Source organism: Mastigoproctus giganteus, chromosome 8, assembly GCF_048544385.1.
Source record: "Mastigoproctus giganteus isolate SK-2022 chromosome 8, ASM4854438v1, whole genome shotgun sequence".
Classification (NCBI taxonomy): Eukaryota; Metazoa; Arthropoda; class Arachnida; order Uropygi; family Thelyphonidae; genus Mastigoproctus; species Mastigoproctus giganteus.
In genome coordinates this window covers 22,791,693-22,818,578 of record NC_143582.1, presented here as the reverse complement: position 1 = coordinate 22,818,578, position 26,886 = coordinate 22,791,693, and the positions used below count along the sequence as shown (strand labels likewise).

The window sequence follows — 26,886 nt, the reverse complement described above, 5'->3', positions numbered from 1 at the left end:
CATGCTAAATACGTACTAAGCAAAATCAAGGCTTTGACAGGCAAAATAATCAGAATTACCAAAGGTTCTTGGGGTCTGAAACCCTCCACTCTCAAGCTGTACTACAAATGTATATTTATTCCTATTATCTGTTATGCTGCGGGCGCTTGGGGCCCCAGTATACGCAGAGTCATGGTGGAAAAAATCTTGACTCAAGCCCAGCGCTTCTTCCTGATTGCAACTTCAAGAGCTTGTCGCACAGTTTCAACGTCGGCACTACAGGTAATCAACGGCAAACTATCAATCAAATACGAAGTGCTGTACAATTACTTTCAGTATTGTAGAAGGAAGGGTATTGCAGCACAGTTCAACCAGTTTTCTGTAAACCTAGACGTGCCAGTGAAAGAAGACAACACTAGATTAAGAAACCAGTTCCTCCAGGAATGGCAAAACGAATGGAGTAATGTAATGCCAACACTGGAAGAATTACTACCCTTTTTATACCTCAAGTTTCCGAATTTGACAAAAAACATTGGCCCTGGTTTAACCCGGGTCTTCACCTAACTTTTCTTCTATCCGGGCATGGCAGCCTAAACTCAAAGTTATTTATTCTGGGTTTGTCTGCGTCTCCTCTTTGTAAATGTGGCTCAGAGGAGACAGTCCAACATATAATCTTAGAATGTCGATATTATGTAGACATTCGATTTGAACTTCAGGCATTGACCGAAGTTTACAATGTAAATAACTTCACCAAGTTTTTAGAATGTAAAGAAAATTATCAGGCACTGGCTAACTTTGCAGACAAGGCTTTCCGCAGAAGGAAAGGACTTGCCGACTGAGAATTATGTAATGTAATAAGTGTACTACCACTGTATATAGTTGCCTCCTTGGTATTAATCGTATTGTTACAAGACCTCTGATGAGGAAATGTATTTGTATTTATTGCCGGAAGGCAATATTAGCGTTCAGAATATATAAGTCGATGTGCCAGGATCACTGTTGGATGGACGGTGTCCTGGGACTTCGGCCTGTAATAAGGTACATAAATTGTATAAATTGTAAATCATAAATTGTATAAATTGTAAATCATAAATTGTATAAATTGTAAATCATAAATTGTATAAATTGTAAATCATAAATTGTATAAATTGTAAATCATAAATTGCATAAATTGTAAGATATATATATCGGACCTCATTGTAACCGAACTGGTAGGTCCTAACTATCTGTATAGTTGTATAAGTTGTGAAGGTTAATATAGAAATTGGTGCCTTCAACAAATTGTAATAACTTAGTTGCAAGTGTTATGGATATACAATATGTTGTAATCATTCCTGTGAAGATGCTGGATCAGAAGATGTTTTGCTAAACCACAAATTGTAAATAATGTACAGTTATTCTTCAGCGGCGGATAGGGGAAACCCTGGAGCCCGCAGAAAATAATAAAATACTTTGAATACTTTGAATTCTATACTTTCCATGCATTTAAATTACATAGAGGACATTTGCTCTGGCTGTGTTTATTGTCATTCAATCAGTTATTCATATTTTAGCCATTATTAATTCACAGATATAAAAAGTTCAGCTTTTAGTGCTTAATATTCATTGAAATATGCTTCTCCAAAACTGCTCTACCCATTGTTATATCTCTCTAAAATTTACCACCGCTCAACCTCTAGACTGCACATTCCAAATAGTGTCCAAAGTGTTATTATTCCAGAGTTTTAGACAGATCAGAAACTTTTGCTATATTGTGCCGTATATATTATGTCTGTAATTTGCATGTGTTGGTCGTCGATTTTTCTTTTGCTGGAAGAAAAACCCGAGTTTCCGGGAGAAAAAAACCATGCTACCCTCGGCTGAGACCGATTGATTCTGCCACGTTGTGAAAAAGGCACATAAAAATTTCTCACGCATTGATAGATTCGAACTGAGTTCTTTTCCACACCATGAGGGTAAGAAACTAGTAATAAAACAAGGCTGGATTTTGCAGGGTCTCAAGGACCCCCACAAAGACCAGCACAGCTAAAGTATTGGAACTGTTAATATTTATGTGCTACAGACTTCCGAAATCTGGCATTGCATACAAGTCCAGCCGCCCCCCCCCCCAGTAGAGACTTTTGTCAAAAACTGAAAACAATTTATTAAGCCTTTTTCCATCACTCAGAATTAATTCTTAGCTTAGACTGACTATATGAATCGATTCTAGTCTTAGCATTAGCATTAGTAGAGGCAAATTATGCAAGAAAGCAACAGAGCATCACCCCCTCCCCCGAAAAAAAAACACTTTCCATTTCACCCATCCATTCGCACAAAAAGTTTGTCCAGTTCTTCCTTGAATTTATTTAAGCTATCAACTTCCACAACAACAGATGGAAGTCTGTTCCACCCGCTGGCTAAAGGCAAACTTCCGTACATCTATTCTGCAACTGTCTTTCCTCAATTTGAATCTATGCCCCCTCACATTCTCAATCTGAGCAAGTGGAAGTATCCAATCAGAATTGAGCTTTCTCAAACCATTCAAGGCCTTGTACACCTCAAACAGATCACCTTGCAGGTGCCTAGTCTCCAGATGCTGCAATTTGCAGAACTTAAGCCTTTCTGCATAAGCGCACCCCTTTATTCCTCTCACCAATCTTGTTGCCCTTCTCTGTACTCGTTCTAGCAACTCTACATTCTTCCTAAAATGAGGTCTCCAGAACTGTACGTAGCACACAGGTTGTGGCCTAACCATTGCCTTATACAAAGGTATAATCACTTCCTTGTCTCTGCTTGCAAAATTCCTATATATCATTAACAAAACTCCATGACCTACTGTGTCAGCCAGTCTGCACTGCTGAGAGAACTTCATATCCGACTACACAATTACTTCTGGGTCTTTTTTATTCTCCACCTCCTTGAGTGTAACAAGTACATGGTTGGTACGTTTCTCTTGTGTTAATATGAAGAACTTTGCATTTGACGATATTAAAATTCAGTTGCTACTTCATTGTACTCATTAGAACCATTAGGCCTATAACACACTCCTACCCTTATTTCTACTTTCCCGGTGTTTGTTACACAAACTGACTCGACATTGCAGTGTCCACCAGACAACTGGATACATTGCCTTTGATTTTGTGTTTCTTAACTAACAGCATAACCCCTCCTTCCTCCATATCCTTTCTACACACATTGTACTCCCCAAATTCCAATTCTGTATTCCTTATATCTGTGTGACATCACGTCTGTGATGTTCCAACAATAACCGCATTTAATGTCTTCCTTCACCAGAACTTTGAATTCATCAAATTTCTTTACTATACTCCTAGCATTGTTATACATTCATCTGTTGTTACTCTCAGTTACCCTAACACAGCTTATGTATTTACGTGTTCATTATGACTCCCAGCAGTTCTTGAAATCCCGAATAACTTGGTTTTCAGGCTGCTGCTCAGTCCGATAGAAGCAATGGAAGAATTTATCTTTAAGAACTTTAACTTCTGCTTGCAATTACTGTTAATATATTAGTCTGTGAATCCCCCCAAGTTTTTCGAACCTCCTAACACTATCTCAATAGAATCTGCAAATATTCTTGCACCCTTTCTATTTAAGTGTAACCCCATCCCTGTAGAAGCAATCTTTCCTGTTAGCGAGCACAGAACGCGTTGAGAAAAATTCTACCTCATGAGCCTTGTGCAATCTCTGCAATGACGAATTTATTGACAAGGCTCTCATAATATACTCCATCGTGCCTGGGCAGAATTTCTGACACTTTCAAATTTAATCCTAACTCGCGACTTTTTTCCAACATTGATCTGTACTTGTTATGTCCGCAGATCTCCTACTCTTAATGTCATTAGCATCAACTTGTACCCTAATATCACCTTTTGTGCCCTTAAAATATCATTTTCCATACGTTGTGACAGCAACGAGTGGCCTGCCAGTGAGGGCATTATTATCTGAGTGTTCTGTCCTGCAAAAGAAACACATTGATTGAAGGATTAATTTATTTTTTTCAAATATCTATGAGAATTATTTCAAGTTTAAAGAAAGAAATTTACACGTGCTTATTCTTTTTTTTTTTCCTATGTCCAATAAAATATCGAATAAGGATAATTTGTATTTATAACCATGATTTATGAAAGAAATTGCAGTATATAGCCTACACATTTTTAATGAACTATGGCTATGAAAAGTTTTAAAAATTTTCCAAACCAACTACAAAATTTTGTAATCTTAGCTCAAACTTTTCCAAACCAACCTGGTGGCTGAGTTAGACGGTCTCAGGGCGAGGGTTGCATGGTTTTTCTCTGGAAACTCGGGTATTTAGGTCTAAAACAGAAAATCTACCTCAGAACACATATAATTTACAGACAATATACATGGAGCAATATGGCCTTAGTCGCTAATGCTTCTATCACCTTAAAACAGCAACAACAACCAAACTAACCTCAAAAGCGTTTCGGTGTTAAGTTTCATAAACAGTTTTCCAAAATAGCAAGTCGGCACTTTTTACATGTTCGAGCAGATTCATATAAAATTTATACCAGAATGTCAACATCAACCAATGAGAGCTGATATTTGAATATGTAGATAAAATTTTGTAAAAATATATCCTTTCTTTATAGCGTGGGGCCTTTGCCCTAAATTCGTTGAGCTTTTAAAAAAAGCTACCATATTACCAGGTCCCACTGCGAAGGAGCAGAGGAGTGGGGGCCCTCACACTGGTTTGTATTGTCGTTTAAGATTACTTGGGAGCCGTCCGGACCCACGATTTATAGTTTTACTCTGAAAAAATATACTTAATAAATAAATTTTCCGGTTTTAAAAACCGGAAAATATACTTTCTCAAAAAGCAAAAACAACAACAGAAAAAGAAAAGATAGCACTGAGAAATAAAACCGACAAATCGCTCGTTTTATCTAACCGAGGGTTGAGCAAAAGGTCGCCCTCCTACCTTTTCAATGCAGTCTGCAATCTAATCTCAGAACAAGAAATAATCAAAAAAAAAAAAAATTAAAGTCGATGGTTGATGGATAGGTTTAGGTTCCGGACAGGAACATACACAGCGATCTAAATGTCAGCACTTTGAACATTTTCATAAACCTTGGAGCCGTACGTGAGACACTGCTGCAACCACCTGAGGAATGCATTTTTCATATACTCACACACACATAAAAAAAAAAAAAAAAAAAGAAATAAAGAGATAAGAACATGGGATGCCAAATGGTTCATCTTGGGTGTTGTAACTTGGATCTATAAGAGCATCCTACGTAGGTCTTTTTGGCTAGTAGGGTTGCCAGAAATCTGATAAAATTCCTCTAGCTCTCTGGAAACTCGGGTATTATCGGTTGCACCGATCCACAGCTTCCGGTTGCGTTAAATGCAATTTCCGGTTTTGTTCATTCGCATCAATTACTTCAAAGTAAATAGGTTTGCTGGAAGGTGTCATTAGAAATGGGCAGATTATAATAAGAAATAGTAATCTAAAAGATGTGGATATAATTGAATCTTAATTAAAAATAATTTTCTACAACTTATAATTTAAGTTTGATAGTTTTTATAATTTTTAATAGAGAAAACATCTTTCACATACAAACAACTGAGAGGTATATTAAAAACGAAGTTGCTTTTTGCAGATTCAATGCAGAAACTGTTATGCTCATTTGCCCATAGAAATTGGAATTTCATAGGAAATGCTCAATTTGTTTATCGGACAGTAAACTCAATACCGGACTGTCCGAGTCAAAACCAGACCATTCAGTATTATTTATTGGTTAATGCATTTTATTTATTTTAATTAGGAAAAATAGTTGAGCAGTAAATGAAATACAGATAGTGTGAAGGTGCTATAGACGAAGTGATAAGTTGAAGTGTTTCACTCCATTCTAAATCATCCGTCACTGTCTGCCGGGCAGGAACCGGGATAAATTGTACGTGTACAAAAAAAAAAAAAAAAAAAGGCAATGAAACTCAAGTCGACGAAGGTCAAATTGCGGAGCCCATTCACAACAAAACACATTTCAGCTGCGCGCATTTAAGCAGGTGAAACCGCTTAGAATAAAAATCAGAATTCAAAAATGATTTTTAAGAAAATTCAGATAGCAAATTTACAGTGAAAAGCAGTTTACATTGCACTGTAATTTTAATATATTGCAATCGCAAGCGAGCATCTTCATCAACAACGAACCGGTGCGACCTTTTTCGACTAGACTAGGTGATGTCGCGCCGTCATACCTCTGGCCACACTCTGTGCCTCTGGCTATCGAACCGAGCAGTTTGTAGAGTGCGCCTGCGCAGAACTTTTGCTTTTTAGCCTATTTTGTTGGATGCTGAATTGCTAATGTGAAATTAAACGCAGAAATGCATACAATTTTGTAGCGAAGGTTTAGATTTGAATGTATATCTCATTATTCATTCAGTAATGAGCTGCAATATGTTTCAAGCAATCAGCTGCCTCAATTATAAGTTACCAAAAGTAAAATGTTTCTTTCGAGTGTTATCGAAGCACATGGAAAACAAATTTCCAAAAGTATGCTGTAGATCCGTCTACAGTTCTCGTGTATTTAGAACTGTTGCAAATGAAACCGAGACTAAATTAGAAACGTTCAGGAATAAACTAGAAAGTGGCCCATCGCTAGAACATTTTGTTCAGAGCTCGTTAAAAAATAACTTTGATGGTCCACAGGAAAATATATGTACAGAACCACATCCATACGTTACTAATAGCCAAATTTTTGGCAATAACCGAAAAGGTATGGGTCTTCTAAGAAACCCAGATGGGAACATTTCGTAGTATTATTAGGTTTATTTATTTATTTTTGTATATTAGTGAGTTTGGCCAAGTGGGTCATGTGGGATATTTAGTTGAATTATCGGTTAAATTTAGTGTTTAATTCGTTCATTCCTTGCTTGAGCTATGTGTGCCATTTTTGTGTTATTTGACCATGTTTCGCCACTTCTGAGTGACAATTTAATTAGTATTCATTTTTATTTAGTTTTGTTTAATTTTTAATTATTATTTCCGGTTCGTATGTAGCTAATGATATATTTTATATTACAACTTTGGACTCTACCTGTACGTTTACACTTTGTAGATATTTGTTGCTTATAAATTTATTTGTTTCGCTTGGTTAATTTTGCAGCAGTTTGGTCTGTGAAATTTGCTCACGAGTCAGTAATAGATACATTTTAGTTGGCATTTATAAATTTTAGGGACCTGTGCGAATTCTAAGAACAGTACATATACATATTATTAGTAGTGGTTAGTGGCGTATGATGCAAGAAAGCAAGGCAGCTTATAAAGCCAAAAAAAAAAAAAAAATCTCCCACATTACTTGTCTGCCCCTCCAATAATTTGTATAGTTTATAAATATGTACAATCATAGGTAAAAAACAGAGACAGCATTAAAATACACTGGCTCTCGACTTATATTGGGACATTAAAGAAAAACATTAATTTTGCTTGTAAGTAGGATTCTTAGAGAAGGGTGACAACTTTCAACTTGCCTCCCCCCCCAAAAAAAATCCTAGGCATATTTCACAGTATGGACCAGGAGATTGGCAGACCGTTCTTCCCTCTTTAAATCTTAATATTCTCGAAATTCATCGACCAACTCAGTGATGCACCCTGTAATCTTGTTTGGTGTGTGTGGGGGGGGGTGAGAGAATAATAATAAAATAATGAATATTTTATTATTATTCTCCCCCCCCCCCTTTTTTTTTGTATGCATAAAGTTAGAAATTTACACTTTCTCACTGAGATAGTAGGATGTGATAGGCCCGGGCAGGGGAGGCCAACAAGTCGATCGTGGCTTTAATTTAGGTCGATCACGATGAATTTTAAATTTATATAAAAAATAGATTGTTAAAATCTAAATGTTATTGTTGCATGATAATATAAATATTATTACAAATCTGCTGAATCACGTAAAAATTCAAATTACGTTGTGGAGAGCATAGTGTGTGTGTCGAATTCTTATTTAGCTTATTTAATATTAATAACTGGACAGTATTTATACATTAATTTAATACCCTCTGATTTAAAATGAATACTACGAAAAAGAGAAAAATCATTTTCATCAAGAGTGGGAACTAGAATAATTTTTTGTAATGATAAAAGAAAAATGCTGTTTGATTTGCAATGCTTTCGTGGCTGTACCCAAAAAAGGAAATTTAGAAAGGCATTTCAATACACTTCATGGTAAATACCAATCGGATTTTCTGCCTAATAGTGACCTTAGAAAAAATAAATTAAAAGAAGTTCAATCCAGATTATTCGCACAACAAAATTTCTTCATGATACCTAACTTACAATCAAAAGCAGAAACTGTAGCGTCATTTGAATTGAGTCATCTTCTTGCAAAAAAAAAAAAAAAAAATGCAAACCATTTTCTGATGGTCAATTCATCAAAGACGCATTTTTAGAAATAACAGATTCTCTTTTTTAAAAATTTTAAGAACAAAAATGAAATTAAAAGTGCTCTTCAAGATCTGCAATTACTCTAAATACTGCAATGCCAAGTAAAAATGTGAGCGAACAATTGCATGCTAGCTGCTAATTGTGTGTCCTTTTCTTTACAATTGGATGAATCTACAGACGTCAGTGATACAGCTCAATTGCTTGTTTTTATTCGTATGGTTTTCAATGATTCTACCACTACAGAACAACTGCTGGATATGGTTTCGTTAAAATAAAGAGGCCTTGATATTTTTAACTCATTCAAAAATTTTATTGAGAAAAAAAACTATTTAAGATCATATCAATAACAACAGATGGAGCCAAAGCAATGATGGGACATCTTAATGGATTCATCGCATTGTGCCAAAAGGATGGTGAATTCCCAGATTTTTTGAGTTACCACTGTATTGTCCACCAAGAAGTGTTAGCCAGCAAAAGATTAAATACTAAAAGTGTTATGGACATAGCTTTCAAAATCATGAATTCCATCAGAGGACAATCTCTTCAAAGGAGACTTCAAAATGCAACTCAATGAAAAAGAACCAGATCTGATTTTACACGCAGATGTGAAGTGGCTGAGTCGGAGTAAGTTTCTACAGAGATGTCAAAATTTTCTGGGCCTTTTCCACCTGGTGTGGGGAGGACAGTGACGATACCACTGTGCAGTGAACTTTTAAATTCCTGTTTTGGTTCCACATATCTATGTGAATCGGCCTTTTTGTATTTGAAACAAACAAAGACGAAGAATTGCTCTACTCTTACGGACTTGCATACAGAAGATTCGGCGCCTCCGTAGCCAGGTGGGAAGGAGCAGCAGTGCATAGCATATGCTTCTTGATTAGACCGGGGTTCGAGCCTGTCACCACCAAATACAGAGGATGTGGAAAGGTCAGGGAATGACCACCGCATATCCCGGAGCAATATGGCCTTAGTTGCTAATGCTCCTAAAAACCAAATAACTAACTAACTAACTAACAGAAGATTCTTTACGGTTGGCCTTATCACAGTATATCCCTGATTTTGAAAGTTTGGCAGATGACATGAAGACACAAACTTCGCATAAATTAAAATTTTAAATACGTATGAATTTAAAATAAGAATTCTGAATTGTATTCCATTTTAAAATTTACAAACATTTTTCAATATGTGTTGATTAACTTTTTTAATCATGTGCAATGAAATTCTTGAGATGATAGATCGTGGCACATTCTGAAGAAAAAAAGTAGATTGCATCACAAATTAAGTTGGCCACCCCTATGCTAGGATGTAAGCATGTCAGACAAGTATTTAAGAGGGTACAATAAAATTATGATCACTTAACAGATCGAATGAAAAAGTGAGACGTTATTTAAAACATGTATGAGTGTACGTTGGCAATACCCAACAAGGCAGGTTCCTAACTTTCCATCCCTTTTGTCCTCAATTTAATAAAGATGCTCACATGGCATCTGTGAGACATTCCCTTTTGTTTTAATTATAAAAAAATTATTTTTTAGGTGTTTTTTTTTTTTTTTTTTTACTGAATTGAAAATGGTGATCGATTAATTATGATCTGCTATTTTAACTCAATTTTAAAAAATATTGAAAATTTTATTGCATTTTTTAGAATTTTCAAAATCATTAATCCTCTGGATTGAAACACAAATGCTCACAGCATCTGGTAGACACAGCATGAATATTTATATTTTTGTCAGTTGTTTTGCATTTGACCAGTGAAACCAAAGCTCTACAGCTAGATGACTATTGTTACCTGTTGCAGACATCTTACAGACATGAAGTGAGAATGGGAGTTGCTTAGAACAAAGACAGACACCTTTGTTTACCATCTGTTAAATGACAAACAAAAATTTAATGTTTTGTAATTCATAGTTAGAAATGAAAGCAGAAAATACTGTGTAACCAGTTAGAGAATACTGGTGGGCAAAGGTTGGGTGGGCCATCCCGAGGATGCAAGGGGGCACTGCACCTGGGCACCAAAGTCCAAGGGGCACCTGAAACCTACATATACATATGAAGAAAATTTTAAAGGTGAGAGGAGCCAAATTTCACTTGGCACCTGGGCACCACATACCCTAGAAATGCCCCTGCAAAGGTGCATAGGAGGATTTAATTTACAAATTTTAAAAAATAACCTTTAATAAAAGTGGCATCAATCAGATGTCATACTACCAGCAGGTGGTGGTTAAGCATCACTTTTGCAGAATTAAAACATACTACTTGTACATAACCTTTGGTCCAAGGTTGAGGGTCAGAATTTACTTCGTGCTGGCTAAACAATATATACAGGGTATTTCAATTAACAGGCACCCTGGTCTATCTTGCTTATTTTTTGGTTTAGGCTATTTGTCCTATTTTGGCTGAATTTCCCTTGTTGTGGAAGTTGATAGCCTAAATAAATTTAAGGCTCAGCTGGATAGGTATTTCGAACAAACGGGGGGGTGAAGTGGAAGGGTTTTTTTTTTTTTTTTTTTTTTTGGCTGATGCTGCATAAGCTTGCTTTCTTGCATCATATGCCTCTACTAATGCTAAATGCTAATTTGACATTAAAATAGGACTGTTACTATTTAGGTCATCTAATGGGGGAAACCCTGGGGTCCACTTCTCAACACTTGAATACTTTTTATACTACCTTGTTACTATTTAGGTTTTAAGTTTCTAAATTTAAAATTTGCTGCTTTTTTCTCAGGTAAAATCTGAGAAAGTTTTTCCCCATCATTGGTTTAGTCTAAAAACTTCAATTTGTACTTCTAAAATGAACATAAACTGATTTTATCCAAAGAAAACAAAATAATAATAAAATGGTTGTGGCTTGAGGAGTTGCAGCACAATTACAATTGTACAGCTAGCACAACTAAACACACATATTGAAGAGAGAGAGAGAGAGACCATCCCATACAACCATTGTGCTTCTTTGTTTTTAATTCAAATAAAATTGTTTATAATCATTTCAGAAGTACACCAATGATGCAATGAATAACTAACCCTGTAGTTTTGTAAAAGGTGCTGTCATAATAGGTGCACTTTAAGAAACTAATCCAAATAAATAAAATATCAAAAAATAACACCACTTTAGTATCAATATGCATTAATTATCAGTATGCAGACTAATAGATTAACTAGAGGTGAAGGCGATTCTTGCACTGCTTCTATTGGAAGATGTAGCAGCTTGGAAAGCAGATTGCAGGGCTGTGTAAAGTACTTGGTGGCCCGGATGCAAAAGGGATAAGTGGCCTCGTTTATTTATATTGAGACTTTGATGGCTCCCTAGATTGGGGGCCTTGGTGCAGTGCATCCAATACACCTCCCATTTGCATGGCCCTGGCAGACCGTCACAGATTTCAAGCTCTGCTAAGGTCATCAAGGAACAAGAAATACATGGACTGTGTTAGGGTAACTAGGAGTAAGAATGGGTGCATGTATACTTGCATATACATTAATGATAGGAACATAGTATAAAATATATTTTATGAATATGAAGTACTGATTAAGTCATAGGGATATCGGAGACATGGTTTCACTCAGACATAAGGAATGCAGAATTTGAATATGGTGAATACAGAGTGTACAGAAAGGCCATAGTGTATAAATTTGGTTTTGGATTTTATTGGCACAAAAGTGACTAAGGCTATGATGCATAGTGTGATGGGATCCTTCCACTTGTTCATATTACGAACCTAAGGGGGCATAAATTCAAATTAAGAAAAGACAGATGTAGATTAGATGTGCGGAAATTTGCCTTTAGCCAGCGGGTGATTAATTGCTGGAACAAACTTCCATCTGTCGTTGTGGAAGTTGATAGGTTGAATAAATTTAAGGAGGAACTGGACAGGCATTTGGAGGGAATGGTGTGATTTTTCTTTTTCTTTTTTTTTTTTTTTGGCTGATGCTGCATAAGCTCATATACTTGCTTTCTTGCATCAAATGCCACTACTACTACTACTAGGCTCTGACCCCCAACTGAAGACAGTGCATTCAGTGGACATGGGTGGCCAGTACAATATTGAGTCAGTTTGGTGCTGTACAGAGAAATAGAGTGGACCTGTAAATCAGAATGTCTTATAATGGGGGATATTGACTGGAACTTGTGGGTTGGGCACTCGCACACTAGCAAGACTTTTGTGGATTTACTGGATGACTGTTTTCTACAGCAGCATGTTCAAGAGGCAACCAGAGGGAGTAATATTGTTGATCTGATTATCAGCAGTAATTATTCATGCATCAAGAACTTGAAGGCAAAAGATCCACTGGGCGGCATTTATCACAGTGTAGTAATGTGCAGTGTGACCAACATCATTAGTTGGTCACACTGCAACAGCATATTCTAAATATGAAGCATTCAGGGAGGTAATCATAACAGCTAATCAGCTTTTGACACTAACTAATGCTTACTGTTCAATGCTTAGACTTAAATGGATGTCAGATGAACTGAAGAGAATTGTGGCAGAGAAAAAAAATGCATGCGATGAATATTATTTAGGGTGTTTTCAAGGGGTGGTGACGTGCATTCCATAACCTCACCTACCCAAATGTCAACTTCACCTTCTCGGGGCAAACTGACCCGTTTCCACAGACGAGGCTCTGGCGGCCGAGTCACAGCGGTATAACTGTCCCATCACATACAGAGGAAATGCTATACCTGAAGCCTGTCTAGCGGCTATAAGGTGGCAGCCCCACCACTAGACTTACCCCACGAAAGACTGGTAACCTATCCGGGAGACATTCTAAATACTCGAAATAAGCTCAAGGGAAAAAACTGGACAGATTTCAAGGGTAACGACCTAGGCAATGAATATAGGACTACGATTAAGGAACTTAAAGTAGCAACTTGGAACGTTAGGGGAATAAATCACAAATTAGATGAATTGACCATGGAACTAGAAAATAGAAATATTGACATAGCAGTCATTACCGAAACAAAAAAAAAAAAAGAACAAAGGATCCAAAGAAATAGGTAACTTCATAATGATATACTCCGGTGTACCAAGTGAAATGTGGGCATCATCGGAAGTTGCTGTTATAATAAAGAAAGAATGGGAAAACAAAATATTAGCTATTCTTGGATAATACCCAGAATACTGAAATTAAGACTAAAAATTCTATCTTATACAATAACAATCATTGGCATCTACGCACCACTAGAAGGCAACATTGATGAAACTGCAGAATTTTATGACGAATTACAACAGATCATAGACCAAACTAACAAAAACAAGTATCTCATACTAGCAGGAGATTTTAATGCAAGGGTTGGTGCTCAATCAATAGACAAATGTATAGGATCAGAAGGCGAACCCGTGGTCAACAATAATGGAAGATGCCTGATAGACTTTTGCATTTTTAATAAACTTAAAATTACAAATACTTTTTTCAGACACAAGAATATTCATAAATTCACATGGGAAGCAAGAAACACAAAGTCTAAAATAGATTATATTATCATTAATGAAAATTTAAATGACGAAATTAGAGACACTAGAGTATTCAGAGGCAGTGAAATTGACAGTAATCACTACCTAGTAGAAAGCACTTTCAAAATAAAAAGAAATTATCTTAATAAAAAGAAGAAAATACCAACAAAAACTACTAAGAAATTAAAAATACATTTGTCGGAAGATGAAAGCACTAAATTCCTGTATGAAAGTCGATTGAAAGATAAACTCAAATCAGATGAAAGTGATAATGTTGAGGAAATCTGGTCAAACATGGAAAAATCAATTCTGGGAGCTGCTGAAGAAAGTCTTGGATATAAACCTATAAAAAATAAAAACTGGCTAAGAACTTGGAATGAAGAATTGAAAGAAACAAAATGAGAAAAAAAAGACCTATAAACTGTTCCTACAAACTAAAGACCTACAACTACACATAATATTTAAAAAGCTTAGAGCAGAAGTCAGAAAACTAACCAGAAGAATCCGACGAGATGACGGATAAATTTGTTAAATCTTTAGAACGTGATATCACGGGCCCACAGAGAAGAGGTTTTAAAATTTTTAAAAAATTACAACTAGACACAAATGATCAAACAAAAACCAACTCCATCTCCCAAGCAGAACGGAAGCAACACTATTCCAAACTATGGTATAACTCTGGCACTAGGGAATTGGAAGATGAATCTGTGGTAACCAAAGATGAAGAATATGTAACAATGGAAGAACTAGAGTTAATATTACAAAAAGCAAAAAACCGAAAAAGCCCAAGCATAGACAATTTGAATGTAGAACTATTTAAATATGGGGGCACCTTACTGAAAAATGCACTACTAAAATTATTTAACATCATATGGCATAAGCAACAGATACCCGAAGATTGGGAAACAGGAATAGTAATCAATTTACACAAAAAAGGCTCCAGAAATAACCCTAACAACTACAGAGGGATAACACTGCTGTCAACAGCTGCAAAGCTATACTCTAATATACTAAAGAATAAACTTAATAAATACAGTGAACAATTCTTAGAAGAAGAACAATGTGGATTCAGAAAAGGGAGAAGCACAATAGATGCCATTTTCTCAATACAACAAATTTTGGAGAGAAGAGAATTCAGTCTACCAACGTTTCTGCTGTTTATTGATTATGAAAAAGCATATGACAATGTACACCGGGAAAAACTGGCAGATTCTACGTGAAGAAAATATCCTAACCCAACTCCAGAAGGCGATGCAAAGCCTATATAAAAACTCAAAAGTCTGTATAAAATATTCTAATGGCCAACTATCAGACCCAATTAACACCAATAAAGGAGTCAAACAAGGATGTGGACTGTCACCAAATTTAATATCTACATCAATAAAATTCTTAAAGAATGGAAACAAACAATTAACAATGGAATACAGTTGAACAACAGGAATAATGCTTTATTGGTTGATGCTCTATAAGTTTCTTTCTTGCAGCATTTGACACTGCTAATACTAAGTCTCCGGCAAAGAATATAAAGAAAAGTAGCAATGGCTTCTTTACTTATGTTAACAGTAGAAGGAAGGGTTTGAATCACATTGGTCTACTTAAGTGGTTCTCAACCTTTTTTTGACTCGTGAATCCCTTTCAGCATAATATTTTTATCACGAACCCCTAAGCCTATATTCTCTGAAATCGTATAATAGTACTGAATTTTTATTATAAAATATTTCCAATACTATGTTTTCATAAGCGACATTGCATAATAATAATTTTTATTATTAAGTATTATTTATACTTTGTAAAGCAGTTATTAATCAGCCCAAACTAGATTTTGAATAGGCTAAGAGTAGAAAACTTGTTTCTTGCCCTAATGGTAGCCGAGCATTCTGGTCTCTTCCAACACTATTGGCTGCAAGTTTTGCCCATCTCTGCTCCCACCTCTGTCAAAACCAGATGGTTCTGTTGCCACATCAGCCAAAGATAAAGCTGACCTGCTAGCATCCTATTTTTCTTCCAACTCATGTATTGATGATCTTGGTAAATCACCTCAAAATGTTTCCACTACATGGCATTCAATGAATCCTGTGGTTTTCCATCAAAAGGATGTTGATCGTTTTGATGGATCTACGGGTCCAGGTCCTGATGGTATTTCTCCACTTGTTCTCAAAATCTGTGCTCCTGAACTTAATCCTGTTTTGTGTTGTCTTGTTTCACTTTCTTATTCCAAAGATATTTTCCTTCTACTTGGAAATTTGCTCATATCCAGTCAGTTCCTAAAAAGGGTGACAAATCCCTTCCATCCAATTACCGTCCCATTACGATTACTTCTACTCTTTCCAAAGTAATAGAGAAATCAGTTAACTGCCAACTCTTAAAACTATCTGGAAATCTTTCTTCTGATCAACAATTGCCAGTATGAATTCCGTCAGTGTCATTCCACTGGTGATATTCTGGCTTATGTTACCCATCTATGGACAAATTCAATGGAAAAGTTTGGTGAAACTCAAGCCATTGCTCTTGACATTTCAAAGGCTTTTGATCATGTTTGGCATAAAGGTCTTCTAAATAAGCTTCCATCTTATGGTTTGCCTGCTGTTCTTTGTAATTGGGTATCCAGTTTTCTCACTAACTGCTCACTGCAAGTGATGGTAGATGGCTCTCTGTCTTCTAACTTCTCCACTAATGTTGGTGTTCCCCAAGGTTCAGTTCTTTCTCCCACTCTTTTCCTCTTGTATATTAATGGCCTTCTTCTGACTGGAAATCCTATCCATAGTTTTGCTGATGATAACATATTGCTTCCCACCTTCCAGTTTGAGAAACCTTGCCCTGCTCAAACAGCTTCAACTTCTCGAGTAAAAAAAAAAAAGGTAAAGTCCAGCCATTATCAACCCACTGCAGGATGGAAGCCTCCTCAACAATTCATGCTGAGGGAAATAGACCGTAATCTGTCACGCTGTTCCAGTGCGGGTTGGTGGATCGACCGTATTCAGCGGCTTGAACCCCGGTCTACTCAAAGAGCGTGTGCTACTGCACTCCCGCCCCTGAGTATCCACTGCCAAATCCTTAAATGCTGATCTCCAGGTAATTCTCCGGTGTGGTAAAGAAAACTTAATTTCAATCCTTCTAGAACTCAGTCCTGTCTTATATCTTGCAAAAATGATTCTTCTGCTCCTATGCTTAATTTCAACGACACTCTGATTTCTATGCAAGATCTTGGGGATTACCCTGACTTCTAATCTCTCTTGGCATAAAGCACATTAAAAATGTGGTCACAGGCTCGAACCCAGTCTAATCAATTGGAGGCCAGGGCAATACCTCCAAGTCTTCCTCATGTTCCATGAACCAGTCTCGAATAATCCAGGCAGTGGCATGGCGCATTATTCTGTTGAAAGATGGAACCATCAGAGGGGAAGACCATTGCCATGAAAGGGTGTACCTGGTCAGCAATGATGTTTAGGTAGGTGGTAGACATCAGAGTGCCTGGCACATGGATGACTGGACCCAGGGTATCCCAGCAGAACATCGCCAAAAGCATGACACTGCTGCTACCGGCTTGTTTTCATCCCACAGTGTATCCAGGCGCCATCACTTCCCCAGGTAAACGATGCACACACACCCTGCCATCCACATGGTGCAACAGGAAATGTGATTCATCGGACCAGATGACCTTCTTCCAATCACTCAAGGTCCAGTTTTGATGCTTGCGTGCCCATTGTAGGCACTGTCGCCAGTAAACTGTGGTTAACATGTGCACTTGGAGTGGCCTGTGGCTACGCAGCCCCATTTTCGGCAGGGTTCAATGTACTGTGTGTGTTGTGACACATTACTCCCATCACCAGCATTCCAATTACCGGCAGATCGTGCCATAATTGCCCTTCTGTTGCCACGTACCTTCCAGGAGAGCCTTCGCTCACCTCGAGCATCGATGAGCCGTGGTCATCCAACACCTTGCTGGTGGTTCGTGGGTTCCCCTCCTCGGACCACTTTTGGTAGGTACTAACCATGGATGACCATCAGCATCCCACCAACCGTGCCATTTTGGATATGCTCTGACCCTGTCATCTGGCCATTACAATTTGGCCTTTGTCAAACTCGCTTAAGTCCGCTGCCTTTCCCATCTGAAGAACAAGAGTAACACTGATTAATGGAGCTCAGTATCAGGTGTTTTTTATACCATGTCCTGACCCGTGCATATGCAATAGTTCATCTGCAGTCGCTTCAATTTGCATAACAACTCACTGGTCATAATGTTTTGGCTCATCAGTGTATACTACCACCCAGATGGCGCTGTTTTGCAGCTTGTTGGCCTACTCATCAGTGGGTGTGCAGGTACCCTATTGTTGCTATAGTGACAACCCAGTTATGAAGTATATAACTCCACAAGATGCTTGATGGTGTGCATGGTTTAATCTAAAACTATTTCTTGGCTTACTATCTAAGAGCACGAAAAAGGTTGTTTATGCATGGGTAATGCACTTCCATAATTTCTCTATCCAGGTAGTGTGCGTGCATCGTTTGATTATATCTCGCATTATCCATGCATAAACACCTTTTTTCATACTCCTAGACATTTAGTCAAGAAATAATTTAAATATTTATTTAACATGATATACTGTAAGATAGTAAAGTAATTATAAGGAATTGTGGAAGATGTGGTTTCTTTTTTTGGCAATTGTTTACTTTTTATTTAATTTAATTTTATTTTATTGTTTTACTTTATTGTTTATTATTAGTTATATTTTGTAGTTTACAATAATATACCTATGTAAATCTATGCACACTCCATTACAGAATTTTTAGTGCGAGCCCCCTGGAACACTTTTGCAAACCCCCAGGGTTTTGCGAACCACCTGTTGAGAACCGCTGGTCTACTTGATATCTATGATTTCTGTTGATAATCCTGATCAGGTTGCTGACAAACTGAAAAGGTATTTTGCATCTACACTTGCACATGAGAAATTCTTTAGTGAAGCGGTTGCCAGAAGTTTATCATACTCTAAATGATTTTATGATAACTGAATGGAAATTGGAAGATAAATTCTTAAAACTAAACTATGCAATTATGAAGCTATTTAAGGGAGGTAGCAAAGGTGGAAGGCAAACCCTTAGCCATATTTATGACAGCATCTTTAGATTCAGGGGAGGTCCCTATGGACTGTTGATGTATGGATGTATCCTCAGTTTAAAAAAGGGGATCAAAGGGTGACACGTGCAATTACAGACCTGTTAGTTTGACTTCTGTTCCAGGGAAAATAATGGTGTCACTGGTTAAACAGGTAATCCAGGACGATCTAGACAGAATGCAGTTATTCTACAGTCACAGTATGGATTTATTAAGGAGCAATCCTGTCTGGCCAATTTGATTGGATACTATGATGTAGTCACAAAGGAACTGGATGCAAAAAATAATTTTGATATCATATACCTGGGTTTCAGGAAAGTTTTTGATATTTTGAATTCTTCATGTGTAAAAGAAGAAATACAAAGACTGTGTATAAATTGGTGTAGTGTGGTAAGTTGCTGCTGCGGATAAAGGAATGGGAGCAGTGTGGTTATTAATGGTTATTAACTAGACAGAGGTTATTAATGGAAAATTGAGTGGCAGAAGATAGAGAGTGGTTATTAATAGACATTACTCTTTGTGGGAAAATGTTATTAGTAGGGTCCCCCTAGGCTGTATTGCTGGGTCCATAGTTGTTTTCTGTGTTTATTAATATATTTATGAAGGTGTATCGGGTTTAATGTCTTCATTTGCAGATGATACAAAAGTTGGCAGGGTGGTAAAGGACAGTAATCAAGATAAGCTACTACAACAAGATCTAGAAAAATTAAGCAGGTGGACTGAGAGCAGTCAAATTTGAACACTGACAAATGCAAGGTATTGCATATGGGTAGGAATAATCCCAGATAGCATTAGTAGTAGCAAATGATGCAAGAAAGCAAGCTTATACAGCATCAGCCAAAAAAAAAAAAAAACTTCCCATCTCACTCATCTATTCCTTCCAACATTTTGTCTAGTTTCTTCCTTGAATTTATTTTAGCTATCCATTTCCCCAGCAACAGATGGAAGTTTGTTCCGGCAACCACCCACCCACTGGTTAAAGGCAAACTTCTGCACATCTATTCTGCAACTGCCATCTTCAATTTGAATTCATTCCCCCTCATGCACATTCTGACAAGAGGAAGAATCCAATCGGCACTGAGTTCGCTCAATCCATTCAAACCGATAAATACCTCAGTCAGATTGCCTCGCAGGTGCCTAGTCTCCAGACGCTGCAATTTGTGGAACTGAAGTCTTTCTTAGTAAGAGCACCCGTGTTCCCCCCCCCTCACCAATCTCATTGCCTTTCTGTATGCTTGTTCCAGCTGCTCTACATCTTTCATAAAATAAGGCCTCCAGATCTGAATGCAGTACTCAAGATTTGGCCTAACCATTGCCTTATACAGATAATGACCTCTTTGTTCCTTCTAGAAAAATTCCTGTATATCATTGACAAAACCACATGAACTGTCCTGTCAGCCTGTCTGCACTGTCAGAGAACTTACATCTGACTGCATAATTACTTTCCCAGGTCATTTTCATTTTCCACTAGCCTTAGTGAAGTACCATATAGTTGGTATGTTCTCTAGGGTTACTGTGATTTATATGCAGTACTCTGCATTTGTTAATGTTAAACTTCAGTTGCCATTTCTCAGCCCATCTGCATAACTTTTTCTAAATCCTGTTGTAGTAGCATACTGTTATTTTTGTTATTAACCACCCTGCTAACCTTTGTATCATCTACAAATTTTCGACATTAAGCCAGATATGCCTTCATCATTGATAAATATCATTGATAAATATACAAAACAACAGTGGGCCCAACACCAAACCCTGTGGAACTCCACTAACAACATTAGTCCACAAAGAGCAGTGCCCATTGATTACCACTCTCTGTCTTCCACTGCTCAACCATCCATTTATTCTTAGATGCAACTAGCCTTTAATGCCATACTGCTCTAATTTGTACTGTAGTCTTTTATGTGCAACAGTATCAAAAGCCTTCCTGAAATCCAAGTATATGATAACAAAATTATTTTTTGCATCTAGTTCCTTTTTGACTGCATTGCAGTATCCAATCAAATTGGTTAGACAAGATTTCCTATTAACAGACCCAAGCTGTGTCTGAAGTATAACTGCAGTTTTCTCTAGATGGACCTGCATATTATCTCTTTAACCAGTAACTCCATTATTTTTACTAGAACAGAAGTTAACACTAACAGGTTTGTAATTGCACATGTCACCCTTTGATCTCCCTTTGTGAACTGAGGATACATTCTCACATCTCCAGTCTGCAAGGACCTCTCCCAAATCCAAGGATGCTCTCAATAGCTAAGGGTTTGCTTACTTCCTTTGCTGCTCCTTTGATATAACTGGAGAGAGCCCATCTACCCCAGGTGTTTTTCTTATATTTAATTTCAGCAATTTCTCTTCCACTTTCCTCTCAGTTATTAAAAAATCATTTATGCAACTATTAGAGTTTGATAAACTTCTAGCATCCAGTTGGCTAAAGAATTCCTCATGTGTAAATGTAGATGCAAAATACTCATTGTTTGTCAGCAGCCTGATCATGATCATTAGCAGATGAACCATCAATATCAAGTGGACCAATTTGATTCATCCCCTTCCTTCTAGTGTTTACATAAGTAATGAAGTCTTTGCTGTTTCACTTTGTATCCTTTGCCAAAGATTTCTTGTAATCTGCCTTTGCTTGCCTAACCTCCTTTGTGACTTGATCACAGAGTAGTTTATATGTATTAGACTTCTGTGTCACCTGATAATATTTATGCATCCCATGCATTTTTCTTTTCTGCCATGAGTCTCATTGATTTAGGCTTAAACATTGAATAATATTTTTTAGTTGGTATGAAAAGGGATGGTTGAGTTGGAGAAGACAGAGAGTGGTAATCAATGGACACTGCTTTTTGTGGACTAATGTTATTAGTGGAGTCCCCCAGGGTTCAATGTTGGGCCCATTGTTGTTTTCTGTATTTATTAATGATATTGATGAAGGTATATCAGGCGTAATGTCCAAGTTTGCAGACGATACAAAGGTTGGCAGGATTGTTAATGACAGAATGCTACTTCAACAGGATCTAGAAAAGTTTAGTAGATGAGCTGAGAGGTGGCAACTGCAGTTTAATATTGACAAATTTAAAGTGCTTCATATGGGTAGCAGCAACCCCAGAATAACATACCAACTGTGTGACACTATACTCAGGGTAGTGGAGAAGAAAAAGACCTGGTGATAATTGTGCAGTCAGATATGAAGTTTTCTGACAGTGCAGACAGGCTGCAACAGTAGCTCATGGTGTCCTGTCAACAAAATACAGGAATTTTTCTAGCAAGGATAAGGAAGTGATTATCCCCTTGTATAAGGCAATGGTCAGGCCACACCTTGAGTACTGTATGCAGATCTGGAGATCTCCTTTTAGGAAGGATGTAGTGCGGCTGGAATGAGTACAGAGAAGGGCAATGAGACTGGTGAGTGGAACAAAGGGTTACTCTTATGAGGAAAGGCTTAAATCCTGCAAATTGCAGGGTCTGGAGACTAGGCATCTGCGAGGTGATCTGATTGAGATGTATAATGCCTTGAATGGTTTGTGCAAGTGCAGTGCTGATAGGATTTTTCTTCTTGCCCAGATTACTCACCTGAGGGGACATAAATTCAAATTGAGGAAATACAGTTGTAGAATAGATGTGTGGAAATTTGCCTTTAGCCAGCAGGTGGTTGACTGCTGGAACGGGCTTCCATCTGTCATGGAATTTGACAGCTTAAATAAATTCAAGGCAGAATTAGACAGACATTTGGGTTGAATGGATTGGTGAAATTTGGAAGGTTTTTTTCCGTCTGATGCTGTATAAGCTTGCTTTCTTGCATCATATGCCTCTACTAATGCTAAGCCTAGTTGCTTCTATGATTAATTCCTTGACTGCTTGCTTCCCATTTAGTATTTGCTGATGGTAACATCATCGGTTATTCCCACTGTATTGAATTTAAAAACTGTCTGAGACCACTGTAGTCACCTTTGTGAAAGCAAAAACTGTTCTCTTTACCCTTGAGAACAGTTTTTCTCTTTACCCATCTTTAATTAAGTAAATTTTACATCAATTTACTGTGATGATTATCACCTAGTGGTTCTTTTAATTAGAGATTCTTAATTCATGAACGATCACTATTGATAATCAGATCAAGAGTATTACTCCCTCTGGTTGCCTGTCTAACATGCTGCTATAGAAAACAGTCATCCAGTAAATCCACAAAAGTTTTTATAGTGTGCAAATGACCACTCACAAGTTCCAGTCAATATATGGAAAGTTAAAATTCTTCATTATAAGACATTCTGATTTACTGGCCCACTACTTCGTTGTACAGTTATTCCTTGTACTCGTCAGGTTCATCAGGTTTGTAACACAGTCGTACTGTGATTTTTGCTTTCTCAGTGCTTATGTCACATCAAACTGACTCAACATTGCATTGGCCACCCATGTGAACTGGATGCACTACTTTAGATTGTATGTGCTTCTTAACTAAGACCATAACTCCCCTTCTATCCTGTCTGCCCTTTCTGTACATGTTCCCAACATAAGAATTCTATATCCCTTATATTCCAGTGACACCATGTCTCTAATATCCCAGTAATGTCTGCATTTGATGTCTTGACCAGCACTTCAGATTCATCAAATTTATTTGCTGTGCTCCTAGCATTGGTGTACATGCAAGTATAATATATATGCAGCTGTTCTTAGTCTTAGTTATCATAACATAGCCCATGTATTTACTTGTTCCATGACCCTCAGCAGTCTTTGGAATCCCTGTTAGCTTGCCTTCCAAGCTGTTACTTTTTACAATAGAAGCAGTGCAAGAATCACCTACTGCCTGTAGCTATTGTTAATCTGTTATTCTGTGTATCCCTCCAAGCCATCAGTTTTCTGACCCACCTAACACTGCCTTGATAGCATCAGCAAATATTCTTACTCCCTTTCTATTTAAATGTATCCCATTCCTGTAGAAGCACTCTTCTGTAAACAAGCAAAGACTATACTGTGAAACATTCTACTCCATAAGCCTTGCACTCTCTTTCCAGGGCCGAATTGATTGACAAGGCTCTCATCATATACTCCCTCCTATTCTGTCTGGGCAGTGCAGACACTTTCAGATTTAACCCTAACTCTTGACTTTTTTTCAAAATTGCCCTTCAACATTTTTCGACATTAATGTACCAACTTTGTGGTACTACACTCAGGGTAGTGGAAAATGAAAAAGACCTGGGATAATTTGTGCAGTCAGATGTATAGTTCTGTGAGCAGTGCAGATAGGCTACCAGGACTGCTTGTACGGTTTTATCAATGATATACTTTTCTAGTAGAGATACGGAGGTGATTATCCCATTTTACAAGGCAATGGTTAGGCCACATCTCGAGTACTACATACATATCTGGAGGTCTCATTTTAGGAAAGGCAACGAGATCGATGATGAGAACAAATGGGAGGTCTTACCAAGAAAGGCTTCAATTCTACAAATTGCAACATTTGGAGACCAGGCACCTGTGAGGTGATCTGATTAAGGCTTTGAATGAATGGATCAGGCTCATTGCTAATGGCATTTTTCCTCTTGGTCAGACTACACACACACACACACACACACACACACACACACACACACACACACAATTGAGCGGACATAAATTTAAATTGAGGAATTATGGTTGCAGGTTAGATGTGCAGAAGTTTTTCTTAACTAGCGGTTGATTGTTGGAACAAACCTCTATCCAATGTTGGCAAAGCAGATAGTGCAAATAAATTCAAGGAAGAACTAGACAAAGTGTTGGAGAGCATGGTTACATGATGTGAGAATTTTTGATGTGAAAAACATCTAAGGTGGCATTAGAGTAAAATCGATTGGCAATTAAATTTTCTTAAAAAAATGACGCAAATGATTGTTAACGAAATTTTTTAGGGAAATGACGCAGTTGATTGGTAGCAAAATTTTTTATGGAAATGATGCAATTTTCGTCACTTCCTATTAGGTGGCCGTTAGATTTTAAATGATGCAAATGATGTCACTTCCTAAATCAGTCACTAACAATTCGGTAGAATAAGTTCATACTAAGATATGGAAATGATGTCCCTTCCTAAATGATGCCAACTCGGTCAGTAACTTTGATTCGGTAGAGTAAGCAGTGGGTAGTAATATTATGCAAGAAAGTGGGTAGTAATATTATACAAGAATAAAATGCAGACTTTAATAAAATCTGCTTCTCAAGATTTTGATCAACATCAACCTTCTAAGTAGCATAAGTAAGTAAGTTTCGATCAAACCATTCAAAAATTTAAAAGGTTTTACTCTAGCGCCGCCATAGATGTTTTCACATAAAACAAAACATCTTTCGTGCGTACAGGGTACACATGCTGTTTTTTTTTCTTTTCTTTTCCTTTCCTTTTTTTTTTTTTTTTTTTTTGCCATTGCCATTAAGCTTCCTTTCTTACATCATTTGGCACTACTAATACTAATTATTTTTTATCTTAAAAATCATTGATACTATCTACCCATCAAGAATGTAAATCTTCAAAACATAAATCATACTTGGATGAAATATTATTTAAGCATACATATTGATCTGATAATCTAATGAATTTCACTCATTGAACCTTTGATTTTGCTTACATCAGAGTTATAATTTTTTTCCAATTCGAATTTGGGGACAAAATGACCTCAACTTAGGGAATATATAGATATACCATTCCAGGGACAGAATAGTAATTCAACAGTAGTAAATAAATACAAAAATGTATACAATATGCAAATGATTATAATGATACTGTAATTAAATAAATATTTTACTAATAGTAAATAAGTAACATTTGTCATTAATAATTAAACACAATTATCATTATATTATAATGTTAATTAATAATTTATTTTGGCATTTTAATATAATTAATTAATATTATTCATTAAAGAAAAAATAAAATAATTATTAAATTATATGGAATTCGGAGGAGGATTGTCCTATCCTCTTCATGTTTTTTGCAGCCAGTTGGATTTAAAATACTTAGTTAATGCATTGACTACATTGCATACAACCTTTTGCAGATGTAGTGACATCACCAAAAGGTCAGTTTGCCAATTGCACTACTTTCACATAAATATGCTAAAAAGTAATGCTGCACTGGAGCAACATCTTGAAAAAGCAAATTTGTTCTGCTGGAGCATGAAGGCTATTGCAGTTAAAGCAAATATGTTGTGCTCTCCATTTCAAACAAGTTAGTTAATGTACACAGTGTGATACATTTCAAGTGTGTTTGATTTTTTCTTTTTCTTAAATTAAATAATTTTTTTCATTTTCTGTGATTTAACAGAAATGAAAAGTAAATACACTTATCTCTATATCAATTAATTACTAAGATAATAACTTTATAGAACACTTAATAAAATTGTATAGGTTTACATTCTCTAAACAGCCATTTAGTTTAATTACAGCTGTATAATGTGTATTAATCTCCTCCCATAATACTTTTTTTTTAAGTGTTCTGTCTCTTTTCTCTCTGTATACTGTATATGTATCTCTTCACAAGTGACATTGTGTTCAAGAGTCGTGTATAACAATACACACAAAGCATGCATGCATAGACTGTTTAAAGCTAATAATACTTATTAAAACTATATTTAATCTATGAATTTCTGTCTTCCTTACAAACTGTATGGAAAAAAGAAATAATAATTGCCGGATTTCTATTTGTCTGATTTTAATGAAATTTGGTTTGGCTTAAAAAATATTATTATTAGCCATACTACTAATAATATTTTTTAAGTAAGCCTGAGGCTTTATGCTGCACCAGCCAAAAAAAAAAAAAAAAAAAATTCTGAATTACCCCGAGAGAGAGAGAGAGAATCACCAAGAAAGAGAAGAATGATGATATCCAGCTCAAGACCCTTGGTGTGCCAAGCCCATACTCACCAGATGTGAGCCCCTGGGGTACATATGTTTAACAAGCCCAAATACAAAAGTTCATGAAAATC

The 26,886-nt window shown here is 36.7% G+C and overlaps 1 protein-coding gene across 1 annotated transcript in view; it reads left to right on the top strand.

Moving 5' to 3' along the window:
• Positions 1 to 6,366: 6,366 nt before the first annotated feature.
• LOC150081360 (mitochondrial tRNA methylthiotransferase CDK5RAP1) overlaps positions 6,367 to 26,886 on the top strand; it is a 101,048-nt gene continuing 80,528 nt past the window's right edge. The window contains exon 1 of the mRNA XM_090380182.1: positions 6,367 to 6,716. Within this exon, the coding sequence (XP_090236308.1) occupies positions 6,386 to 6,716 (331 nt within the window). The 5' untranslated portion in view covers positions 6,367 to 6,385. The remainder of the gene's footprint in view (positions 6,717 to 26,886) is intronic.